Genomic DNA, 13522 nt, shown 5'->3' on the forward strand with positions numbered 1-13522 from the left:
AAAATTAAAAACGAGCTTGTTTTCGAGCCTGCTTAGGGAAAAAAGCTTTCTTCAAATTACAAGGAAATCTAATAATGATCGTAAAACTTGTTTTGTAAAACGAGAAGCATTTGCTTATCTGGGATTAAGCATATTTCTAATTTCAAGTTGTACTCATTGCTATGCCAGCTGCAGGGTTAGAATACTCTTGGCAACACTAATAGCGGAGCTCCCACGCGCCGAAGGCGCGTAGCGTAGCTCCATAGGTAACATGCGGGTACAAGGGAACAGACAGGGCAAATGGTATCCTATCGAACCGAGAAATTTTGGTTGTCGGGTACGTCCGTACGTACGCACGGATTAGGCCTGGGAACGAGATAGGCTCCGGTGGCAACCCGCGTCTTTTGGCGGGAAAAATCATTACTAATAGACATGATTGGACGTCTTTGTTATGGCCGATTGACAGCTGTCAAAACAAGGTTTCCGCTGACCGGTATCACATGACCATATCGCGGGCTCAGATGTAGAACACATCGAGGTTGAATGTTTTTTTAAAGTTGACCGCTGATCAAGTGACATTTCACCATTGAATCGCGGGCGCAAGTACTTTTCTGTGTGGAATTACATGAGGCGGGAAGTGAAATTGGGGAGGTCCACTGGTTGCTGTCGGCTCGGCTAAATAAAATTTATAAGCTTATTTTGAACGGCTTATGGCCATTCTGGTTTATACCTAAACTTTCGTGAAACGGCATGGTTAACAGCAGAATTTTGAATATGGTTCAGAGTTAAAAGTCAGGAAACAAACTCACAACATGCCGATTTACCAAGCGAGAGGACTCCGCGATTAAAAAGCACACGACAGTTTATTACAGATAAATTATTTCTCGATGTATTCCTCGTTTATATCGGGATAGCAGTTAAAGAAAAACGGATTGTGACCGATCGAAATGGACGTAAATCTTCCAAGCTACTTGTTGAGTTTAAAGCAAAGACGATCAAAGACAAAATCCCGTTACGAAAACAAGGTAAGCTAAGCTTATTATTGATGTTCCTTTTTTAACAGATTAGAAAACTCGTTTCTGTTATTTAGATTAACAAGCATTCCATCTAATAGCACCCGTTCGTGTAAACGGTATGTCAGAACAAGGGCATACAACTTTATTGAAATTCGTTTTGTCTTAAACACGAGTTCTATTCAAAGCAGACAGCTTCTACTGCGATAGTTTAACTCAGACACAATAGGGGACATTGTTTGCTGACAGCCTTATTGAAATATAGTTTTCTCAATGACCTATACCATTTTTTACTCAGAACTTTGCTTAGTTTTCCTTATTTTAGTGAGTAAAAATGTTTTGTGAAAGTTTTGTATTTATAATCTGATAACAGCCGTTCTGGGAATAAATTGATAATTTTATTCACATTTTTCCAGGCGTAGACAATCGATAAACCGATAATCGATAACAATCCATAGCAATCGATATCAATCTTCGTATTGTTTTACTTAATACTAACGCCATCTAATATATTTAGGTAATTTCCTAGAAATAGAACTGCTCATAGATTTCCAACTAAACTTTGACAGTTGTTTGTTTACCTTAAGGGAAGTTAAATTTTGAAGTAAAAGGAACAGGAAGACCTTGTATTTACCATATAATTCCTTATATTTCCTTTGCGAGTACTGCTGAAAGTGCACCTTTTGTATTCATTTTATAGAAAGAATTATAGAAAGAATTTGATCGCTACTTTCGAATTCGAACTAAGAGAAAAAATGGTAGGTCACCGAACTCGTTTGCGAGAAAATGATGATTTCTCTCTCTCGCGAGCCAAGCCGCATAGAAAAAAGCCGCCATTTCGTTTATATGCGCGTGCTAATTACACGTAAAATTCTGCGCAGTAAGGATGCGCAATGCAATACTAGGGAATCATTTATATTTATACCTTGTATTTTACTCTGTATTTCAGTTATTCTGCAATTAGTTTCCATTAAACATTAAATTATTATTAAAACGAATATGCATTTACACCTCCAGGGTCTCCTTGGGATTAGTGATTGTTATTGATTACTGTCGATTGCTACTACCGAAACAGGTAGAGCGCGAATTCAAAAACATTTGTAACGGTTGTTTTTGGCCCCAAACGGCAACGATCTGCGTCACGTGGCTGTGCTTGTCAAATGAAAAAGGTGAACGTACACAGTCACATTCCTGAACGTTTCATTCAATATTTGATGAAGCTTTCGATGATGGCGTTGTCTGTAAACAGCAAAGGCAGGACATTTATATCAGGAAAACCAATCGATGACAACCTAAGAGGCAGTATAATTGACACGATTATTGCTGATGGCGGCCTGAGGACCACATAATACCGAAACAGGTATAGCACGAATTCCAAAACATTCGTAACGGTTGTTTTTGGCACGAACCACGAAGTCAGAACACAAAGGAATGTAACCACGTGCGTTTACCTTTTTCATTTGACAAGCAAAGACACGTGATGCAGATCGTTGCCGTTTGGCGCCGAAAACAACCGTTACGCATGTTTTTGAATTCGTGCTCTACCTGTTTCGGTAGTATCGATTTTTATAGATTTTCTAAATCGATAACAATCGATAATATTTTTTTCTGTGAGTTCTATTGTTATCGATTACCGATTATCAATTTGTGATTAATATCAATAGATATCGATTGTATCGACAGATTTGAGATATCGATTTCTATTGATTGACTACGCCTGGATTCTTGTAAATTACAATAAAGAAAAAAGCACAGATTCTAATTTGTTATGTGTAAGATCGTGAACTTTTTTTACGTTATAACAACCAAATCGATCAGTTATAATATAGGATAAGGACTTGGAAAAAAATTCCAGTTTGCCCTGTGGTCAACAAGCAGCTCTCAAATTTTGCTGGCCTAGGACAGTGCATGTGACACTGTGTATTAGCAAACTTGTTACTGTATAATTAACTTGTAGTCAGATGATCATGACATGCCTGGGCCTTTACCCACAATTCAAGCAGGCATGAAAAATTAATTGCTTGACAGGAAAATCGACTTGCCCCGGACAACCAGAGGGGAATTGTGGCTATTAGCATTGCTATCTTGACGGTTGTGACTGGTACAATTTTTTAATCCTTTTAAAGTTTTCCAGCCTAAAGCAGTGACTAGTCAGATATTTTTACCTGAATTATTTTTTTCTACAAGAGTAGCAGGTTAGTTTTCGATCCTGATATAAAAAGAAGCTTAAAATGTGCCTGTCTGCAATGAGGAAAATGTCATTTAAAGCAAATTTAAAATACATGTACATTCAAATGTACATCAAGGTTTACGAGGTTAATTGAGTGACCGGTATTTATGGAGGTTGTAAGAGGCAGTTTATCATTAATTTCATATAATCAAATCTGTTGCATTTCTAAAACTTGCTATATTAGGATTTCCATACCTTTTATGGGTTTTTGATATGTGTACATTTTATTTTTAGTGAGGGAAAACAGGAATTCAAGGGGTGCAGTTAATGTCTGTGATGATGAAGGTAAGCATTACATTAGTGTCAGTTTATATCTTTATTTCTCTAAATGCTCTGTGACAGAGTTTAGTTTATGTGAATCTCTATAGTGCATAAAACTTGTTTTTTAAGTGTAAAATTTTGGGGTTTGAAAAATGATAAGTGTTTTAACTGCTTGGTAAGTTTATGTTTCCTTAAAATCATGGTTCCTATTGAGGAATTTAATATAAACAATTTACATGTAACAGCACATGTAAATAGACATACAAAATGTAATGTTTTCATTTTTTAAAAAAAGAGGGGATGGGGGAGTGGTAGGAGGGCAAAAAACCCAACAAGATCTGCTACCTGACCCACCAAATTACTGGAATACTTGTAATTATTTTGTGGGAGAAGTGCAAATTGACCTGTTCAAATTCCGCTTGTTAACGGCTAACCTTAATATCTTCATGTAAGCTTAAGCCCTAACCTAACATAAATTGTCTTGTTGTGGTACTAGGCGAATAAAGAAATAGAATTTTAACTCAGTTGACATTTCACATGAAAACAAAAAGTTGATAAACTTTTAGAGCTGCTAAGGCCAGAAAAGCCAGTTGGGCTTGTTGATGAGCCAGCGTAGTGTTTTCTTAGCTACATCGCTAAGAAAGGGGAGAATATGTAAGCTTTCGTGGAATTAATCACAGTGCTTTCAACAGCACCTGTCAGAGAGCAATATAAGAGTCTTAAGACACCTCATTTTCCTTCACTAGGTCAAAGGATTTTTTTGGTTCTGAATATATCCCCCAACACAGTCCCTGGCCCAGGCAACAATTGGAAAAATATATCTCTTTTTCATGCATCTGCAGAGTGTTCTGAACAATTTAAGCTAATTTAAAATTATAAACATTCATTTGGTGCCAATGATCATCAACAAATCTTATGTCTTTTTTGCCTTTTTCAGGGTTAACACGAGTAGCAGAATTTCCACAGAGTTGCAGACACAGAAAGAGATAAATGAACAATTAGATTATTATATTTTATTCTTCATTGCATGTACAAATGTACCGTGTGTAGAATACAATTTATTTATAAGGACAAGTGTAATTTTAAAGTTAATGAAATAAAGCCAGATAAGGTACAATCATGTACATAAAAAAAAAACCATCCTGCTATCTAAACATTTAATTCCCAGTGCCCGCACTGCAAAAGACAATAATTATGATAATGAGATACACATTTCATCAATCTCTTAATGCATGATAAAATGGCATGGTAAAATTTTTGCCAAGCAATCTATACCTGAGTTTAGAACTAACAAACAGTATTTATGCCTCTCCAGAATTTTTGCTAAGTTTACATGTAATTAAGCAAAGGGAAAGGGACTCATAAAGGAAAAAGGTGTTATCGTTTTGGGGACCCTATTTGGCAGAATGACAGAATGTCACGCTATTTTGCTTGCCACTACATTTTACTCCAGTTTGCTAGCAGGAAGCTGTTATTTTTGGTGTTAGGGACCGGTCATTATTTATGTAGAGGGGGGGGGAGGAAAAAAGAAGGGGGGGTCAAGGCTATTTCAGAGTGTCAAGAGGGGGGACTAAGAAGAAAAGTTTAGGGGGGATCAGCAGTTTGAGGTGGGTAAAACAGTTAAATAGAAGAGTGCAAACACTATAAGTAAAACAGTGACGCTAAATTGTACAATTTTATGATATAATTTATATTGTTTTCTTTTGTTTAACAACAAGAAAGTAGTTCTTTTACACTTTAGGAAAATCATTGAAAAAGAATTATATTTTGCATGGTTATTACATTTGTGTTCACCATGACAGCATAATTTGTAAAAACTATCACTTTTCCCAAGTTAAGGAGTTAATAATTGAGGTATGTTTGCTATGTTTACTATACACATAACTCATCCAAAATTTGCCCTATTGCTGGAAGAGTATCCATAGCAAAGAAGCCTTGGCTGACTAAGTGTTGATCCAGCCTTTATGCATCAGAACAAGTGTGCAATTAAGATTGTATGTAACGTGCATTTAATAATTAAATAATATAAAGGGAGATATCAGGTGAGGGGGGGGGGGGAGGGGGGTCATCACGTAAATATGGAACAACCTACTTACATGGCCTGGAGGGGGGGCCTTACAGAAATTTTGATCTTTCCAACATATTTTTCCCTCCCCCCCCCCCCCCCCCCCCCTCTACATAAATAATGACCGGTCCCTTAGGCAATAATAAGACTGTCATTGTCACCATTCCATCGTATAGGACCCCCATTTGGGGGAGGGGGGAAGCTGCATGCAAAACTTTCCAGTTGTATGTTATGTATAGCTGTAACATACCAGTTATAATGGGGGTATGGATATGTTCTAGAGCAACCCTTTCTTTGTTCTTGTTTAACTTTGAGAGTTGCGGGTGTATCTTTAGAACCAAGGTTATGCATAGACTACTAATGATATTTTTGGATTGATCGATTTTTTAACTCTTATTTGGTGCTGTTGTTCATGGTGGTATCATATATAAAGAAAATAACATGAATAACAAACAGTCTAAAAAATTATTAAGGGGAAATAACTGGGGAGCTCCGCTTTTAGGCTTGCCTAAATCTATATATTATATTTTTTTGTCAATATATTTTTTTGTCCTTATCAACCTGACAGGGCGGTACCTAGCGGGGGGCGAGGGTGCAGAGGGGGGCAGTTGCCCCCGCCAGGAGAACTAAATTTCTAATTTGCTGGGCTATTTCTTGTAGCTATATTGGAGTTTGCCACCGCAGCGGAGTTTAGCGGAGTTTGCCGCCACAGACAAAATATCCTAGGCACGGCCCTGAGTGAGCTAGCAGCTGGTGCCATATTTATATTCAAATTTTTAAAACTATCCCGGCCATTAAGAACATTATTTCACTTAACACAAGCAAATACCTGCTGTTAGCACTAATCGATAGGAAATCAACACGAAAACAAACGGATTTTAAGTAATCCTTGCCTGCTTAATGTTTCTTGCCTTTCAGTTTTCTTTGCTGTACATCTTTGTCTTGTTTTGGAAAATCCGACTGTTCAAACATTGTGGCGTTTGTTGACAGAAACCTTTTTTTTGCTGAAGTAATCAAATATGTGGGTAGACATTTTGCTCCGTGATACTGAATTAAATCTTTCCATTCGGTTTAGCAGTTACACGCCTCTCCAGTACTTAATTCTAACTTTAATACCCTTTCTCTTTGTGGAGAGTTATGCCCACATAGCCGCTTTGGTAACTGTATAAAACCTCGTCGTGTCTTTTCGGCCTTTTTGCATTTTTTAGCCGACAGGAATGCTTTTATCGCGTTTTAAAACTGGAATTTTTTTAAAAAAAATATATGCTCGCATGTATTTTAAAATGTGGTTTATTTCATTGTTTTAATGTTTGTAGATGTCTTTATTTATTTATATACTGTACGTTCGCTTAGCTATGCAGAAGTGTCACGATTTCAGTGCCAAATGTGGTTGATAAATTACGCCATGTACGCATATCTTTAAAACACATCGTCGCCTGACAAATTGCAAAGAGATTTTTAGATTCTGAAGTTTCTGGTTTGGGTGAATTCGATAGACATTCACGGGAAAAAAATTATTCCATCGTTGAAACTGTTCCCTGGCCTAATTTAAAAAAAAAAAAGTGGCGCTCGTAGATTGAAATATTTGTGTCTGACGACAGAAATTTCCTTTCCTCAGAAATAATTAATTTACTCGAAAGAATAAAGTCACGAAATCCAATGTCTTGGATGCCAGCATCAAGGCTAATTTGCTAACACAAGCATTCTGTCATTCTGTCATTGAATTGTGCCGATTTTAGGACTGAGTTACTGCCGCAATCGAGCCACTAGCTGAAGAACAATATGATCCTTTTGTCCTTTGAGCGCTCTTTATGGGACTTTATGTGTTTTATAACTCCTACACATGGTCCTATGTCTTGTATATGACAGATATATGGCCAGTCGGAGGTCAAAATATAAAGTCTGGCATCTATTTCTCTGCGAATTTATAGCCTAAATACAGATGAAACTCTTCTAATGTTCTAAGTGCATCTTATTACCCACCTCCGCTGCAGTGGAGTACAATTAACTCATGATATTTAAACTCCTCTACACGACCGGTTTAACAGATCCCGTGTAGTCCCATTGCATGTACCTCCTGACATCTCGTAAGTTCAAGAACGGTGGCAAGTCAGCGGGACTCCGAGGAAAAAATTATAATTTGACATCATATTATACATTTTAGTTTGAAGTACCGCTAGACCTACTCTTGATTAGTATAAAATACTGCAAGACTCGTAAAAATTGATTTACACACTAAGATGTCAAGAAAGCAAATGAGTGAAGATTCATATGCATGCGTGTTCGAATGTTGCATTTGAAGTCAGCGCCGCTTAATGCCGAGAACTCTCAAAAATTTATTCCCATTTGCATTAGCAGCTCTATCAGCCAAAGTATATAAACAACTGTTTTAGTTTCTTCATTAAACTTACCAGCATACACCAGTATACCCAGTCCATATAAAATCCACACGAGAACTGTTAAGAATCTGAAAACATCCATACTTCTGTTGCAACTTCCAGTAGCTGTTATTCGGTTTTTTTCAGTTGTAAGTGTTGTTAAATCGTTTTATAAGTTCAGGACAAAACACGAATTAACATCTGTCGGGCATTGTCAGGTGATTTTAGGTGAAAAAAATGCATTATAGATATTCAGCTTGGTTTCCCTGACATTTTATGACATAAATGGCTGAAAATCAATATACATGACATATAACCGTTACCTAAAGCTATCCCGACATGACCCACATCGCGCACACCTGTCCGTATCGTTTTCAGGCTCGTTAGGTATACACTCAACTCTCTCTAATACATACACCCTCGGGATCCACTCAAGCTGTTCTATTTAAAGAGGTGTCTTTCTTAGAAGAGAGTGCATTTACACAACAACAAGTGAATTTCGGAATGGACCAGACAGCAAACCATCACTCGTCTAAGGAGTTCTCTGCCTTACGGCTGTGTCAAACTCGTCCCTAGGCCTATTCCGGGGGTACAGTCGGATGGACATGTCGACCAGCTGTAACAACCAAAATTAAATGTTCTCGGCTTGAGAGGTTGCCGATTCCTATTACCTATGAGAGACTACGCTTGCGCGCGTTTTTTGCGTGAGTTGAAGCTTTGCTAAAAACAACTTGTTCTTTTTTATGTTAAGTGTTGCTAAGTTTCCCTTTCTTTATTTATATTAACAATAAATTCACTGTTAATTTATGTATTGCGCCGTTTGTTGTTACAGAACTTCGCCTATAAATTGTCAATGTGCCTAAGGCTGACTTTTTATTCACCAGAAAAGTTAACACTTTTGTATTGCATTGAATTTGCAATTGTCTCTTGTTTTCCCATCGTTTATCTTGGCAGCTATGTCAATGAAATTCGTTCGCCATTTTAATTTGAACGTAGAGTGCATGGAATGCTTCAGTTTCCTTTCTTTTTTCCTAAAAATGTATCTTCAAGTTTGTACACGATCTTACTCAACAGATGGTTTCTGAGGTCTAAATAAATACGTTTAACATTTCTCCACATATTTTATAGCTAAAACACTGACGCTGGTTTACGATGGCTTTCTTTATTTGTTTTCTTGTAAAAAGGTTTCTCATATTTAAATATATTGGACTACAAACTGTTAATTAATGGTGACATTATACTTTTTATTTTTTTTCTCAAGCATCTCAGCGGTCCGGAATCCTGAATCCTTTAATCTGATTGGCTAATTGCGCGCGCTCCAGTGGTCCGGTTTTTCTCATCCGGACCCCGCATACGGACCGCTCACGGCGCGAAATCATTGTGCACCTTTGAGTCTAACAAACACATGAAAGTTTTGCTCTCCAAAGAGAAAAATAGCCTTACCATCCATTGTTAATGCTAAACGACAAAAAAGCAGTGAAATTAAAGGCCTTAAAGTTCTTCAAAAGGCGAGGTAATCATTTATTTCTCAACAAAATCGAGTTGTGGTTTACCGTTCGCAGTTTGCCGTTGTTTGTTCATCTCGCAATGATTTTCAAATTCATTCGGTTTTTTAGACTATATCTATGTGCTAAACTGCATTGTTTATATGTCACTTTTTACTTAAACAGAACACTATTTACTATAATTCAAGGAAATGAGATTCTTTGATTAAAAACGGACAAATTAATTACCACGATATTGTGCCGTACGTAAACGCTACGCATTTCATTCAGTTTGGCACTGTTTATAATAATAATAATAATAATAATAATAATAATAATAATAATAATAATAATAATAATAATAATAATAATAATAATAACAATAATAATAATAATAATAATAATAATATCTTTTATTTAGACACGATAAATTTACAGCATAGCTGATGTGGTCGTGTTTAAGTTACCTAAGAAATAATCATAACAAAAATAACACTAAGACAAATACGAATAAGAATCAACGCAGAGATTATCGATTTGTTTAATACAAGTGTATTAATAGCTTGTTAAACTGCTTTTCGGTCAAAGCGTATTTTTGAATCAGAAAAATAGGCTAAGAAAAGTTGCAAAGCTTTTATCAAGACTTTTCAAAACATTTAAGCTTATAGGGAATTGTTCGAGAAGCCAAAATCTATTAAAAAGTGTTACGTTTTGTGGCATATTTGTGCTATATTTTAGTATGACTTCATTTACTTTTCTTGAGTTTCTGCAGTGTAAATTAAGCTGAACATTTCTTGAGTACGGTTCATTTTTAAGCGAAGCTATTTTATTCGGGATAATGTTTGTCTTGCTTAATGCTTGACTCTTGCTTGTAGATCAAGTCGGACTCGACATTGAAATCAAATCCGCGCGTATACAAACAAAGATTTTATGACAGATTTTCTCACGGTTTCTTAAATCCAAACAAATTTAAGTAGGAAAAAAATAAAAACGTTATTTACCGGCCTAGCTCGGCAAATAACATATAATTATATATTTGTTTTATATTTATTTCCAAATACAGTTTATACCTTTCTTCATTGTATACGAGCAGAAGCTTATCGCTTCTGATACGAGTTCATGTGTTGTTTTCTATGGCTGAAATAAAAATAATCGACAACGTTTTTATTCATATTTTATACAGTAATGGTCATTAAACGTATGATAAGTTGCTTATTGATCGACTTCAGACAGAGCTGCTGGTGCCATATATTTAAGTTAAAACATTTTACATAAACAAGCTCATCAACATGATCATAATTTTCAAACAAGCACTACTATCTGTCAACCCTTATCCACTCGAAAGCAGAGCAAACTAAATTAAAAAAAAAAAACATAGTTCTTTCCCTGCTCAACGTCAGTAGTCGTTCAGTTTTCGATTTTTAATTTCTTCTTACTAATGATTTTCTTCATCACAATTCTTATGTTAATTCACGCATTCTGGCATACGTTAATACAAATATTCTTTTGTTGCTTAACTGATCATCACTGTGTCTAGTTTTAACCTTACTAATATAAAGCCTAAGTCGATGAAATTTTTCACTTTTCTTCTTGAATACATTGTTTATAAAAAACGAAAAAGACAGGGAAAAATAAGGGAATATTTTCACACATACGTCTTTGTTACTGCGAATTACTAGAAATAAATGATGGCAGAGGTGGTTAGGGCAAATACTATAAAATATGACAGTTGCATTGGCAAAGGAATTTATAGCTTTTAGTTAAGGTCGAATTCTCATGTTTTTAGTCTATTCGGAAATACTGTAAAAAAAACGACTTACATTGCGTTCTCCTTTTTCTTTCTTATCTTTGTTTTGAAAGCATAGTTAAAATATCGAAGATCAAGCTTAGAAAGCTTGCAATGATCCAGTTTGTCTTGAGTCTTCTTGAGCTCTTCCCATGTTCCCTTAAATTGTAAACTTTGGCAGTTTTTAATCTGGAATAACTTTAAAACGCTTTTAAATTAATGTCACGAATATACTTCTTTAAATTTCTTTACTAAGACTTGAGCATTAGTTATGACAGGTTTTTCAATAGTAATATCAATTAAGAAACACAACCTACCGGCATACACCAGTACACCCAAGCCATATAAAATGCACATGAGAAGAGATAAGATGTTGAAGACATGCATCTTATATTTTTACCCGCAGTCATTCAATTCTTTCAGCTGTAAGTAATTTTTAAATCGTTCCACGGGTTTCGTAAAATCCACGGTTTAACATCTGTCGAGCCTTTTGGGGATTTTTGCAAACAGCAAACAAATAGCTACAAACATTAATTATTATTCAACTTTGTTTCCCTGACGCCTCTTGACATAAATGGTTGAATGAAGAATGTTACGAAACGATCTGACCTGGTTCAGATTAGTGACCTGGAAAAAAGGGTACAATCCCATTCTCAACTTAAGCAGTGGCCTTGCTTTTTTTCCAAGAATCCTGTCGAGAATCCTGACTTCATGCAAATGTTCAATTTCTATCTGCAATTGCATTTAACAAGAATTTGTAGTAAACACACATCACATCAAGTTTTGGCCGAGTATTGTACTAACACTGAATAACACAACAAAAGATCGATTTATTTATGTATATTTATCGTATTAATTTGCTCGATAAATGCTTTCAGTGCACTCGTTCGTACATAATTATCTCCACTGTACTTACACTGATTTATGCCTTTTGCATGTTTCCTTTTCCTCTTGAACACTCGTGATATACTGCGTGATAGCGACTGAAACTCAAATGATCAGACCAAAAATATTCTCATATTTTGTCGAATTTCAACGTATTTCTACGCCACAATCTCGAAAAATGCAAACTAAATAAACATTCTCGTCAGTATAGCCGAAAATAACGTCGATTAGAACATTTGCCAAGCCAAAACAAGCGTAAAATACTCACGTTCTCGATACGACGGCAAATCGGGTCAAATGCTGTCCTCGACGAGGCGAGGACGGCTGGGAGATGAGTCGAGAGTTCTCGTGCGCATGCCTGGTTGTCTAAACTTACTTCCGGTAGCCGTCCTAGCTCGTCCAGTCCTGGTATCTTAAGGTCCCTATTGAGAAACCTTAAAACGCATGTTTACCACGGGATCTCGTTGTGTTGTAAAGACAAAATGATTCTGTATACAATTTTCCTCTCGCCTTCAGACTGCCGATGACATTGAAACAAACAGAGACAGTTGAAGCTGATCATGATTTGCCACAGGGGAAATTTCATGACTGGGTGATTAAAAGTATGGCGCGAGTTTCTTGGCTATAGCTAGTAGCTAAGAGTTTATAATAAAAGGAAAATTGAATTAGAATTCAATGTGTTCACTTGTTTAAAGGCAATATTTGGAAATGAACATTAAATTTTGCTTGAAACCTTTTCAAATCTGAGACACCCACAAACCTTAACAGAAAAACAAATATAATTGTAGCATAAAAACCAGAGGTCATAATCCATGAAATAATACAAATCAGTATATTTTCCTTCCACCCGCCTTTCAGTATACCCCATGTTTCACCCAGTATACAAACTGTATAGTAAAAATATAATATATGAACTGACATAGCAGGAAACCTGCCACGGCTCTAATAATCCGTATACCTAACTGCAGTATATCTCCTGTTTTAGACATTATACGTTATATATACTGACGTGTATACTGACATATACGGAATCCTGCGCAAGTGTATAAGATCCTGATATTTTTGTTGGCTAACTCTGAAATATACTGATTATTATGGAACATTATACATCCTGCCACATCTATATATTTGTCTGATGATACGAATAGATATACTGACTGTGGACGACTTAAGGAAGGGTTTTTATACAGGGCATTTCATGCAGTGATTGAATTAACTGATTGATAGTTTCGAGATATGAACGAATATTTCTCTGTTCATCAATAAACCCATCTTTTTCGATCTGGCAGCCAATCACAACCTCATCTTGCCCTCCCGCGGAGACAGGCATCTAATCATTTGTTATTGCAGTTGTACGAGTTGTGTCGCAAAGGACAAGGGTTGAAGTGTAAGCTCTTTGTCCTTTTTTGAGATCTGTTTAAAAATACTTGAACCGCTTGGC

General features: G+C 36.1%; 1 protein-coding gene and 1 long non-coding RNA gene across 2 annotated transcripts in view; one reads left to right on the plus strand and one right to left on the minus strand.

Annotated features, from left to right (window-relative positions):
* LOC144657978 (uncharacterized) overlaps window positions 1-8062 on the minus strand; it is a 56340-nt gene extending 48278 nt beyond the window's left edge. The window contains exon 1 of the mRNA XM_078518310.1: window positions 7960-8062. Coding sequence (XP_078374436.1) covers window positions 7960-8029 — 70 coding nt within the window. The 5' untranslated portion in view covers window positions 8030-8062. The remainder of the gene's footprint in view (window positions 1-7959) is intronic.
* Window positions 2781-4584, plus strand: LOC144658404 (uncharacterized). Its single transcript, XR_013571695.1, has 3 exons — window positions 2781-2926; window positions 3457-3507; window positions 4421-4584. It is a non-coding gene; the product is annotated as an uncharacterized LOC144658404 (long non-coding RNA).
* Window positions 8063-13522: the final 5460 nt, after the last annotated feature.

This window comes from Oculina patagonica, chromosome 6 (genome assembly GCF_052425735.1).
Source record: "Oculina patagonica isolate OP01 chromosome 6, crgOcupat, whole genome shotgun sequence".
Taxonomy (NCBI): domain Eukaryota; kingdom Metazoa; phylum Cnidaria; class Anthozoa; order Scleractinia; family Oculinidae; genus Oculina; species Oculina patagonica.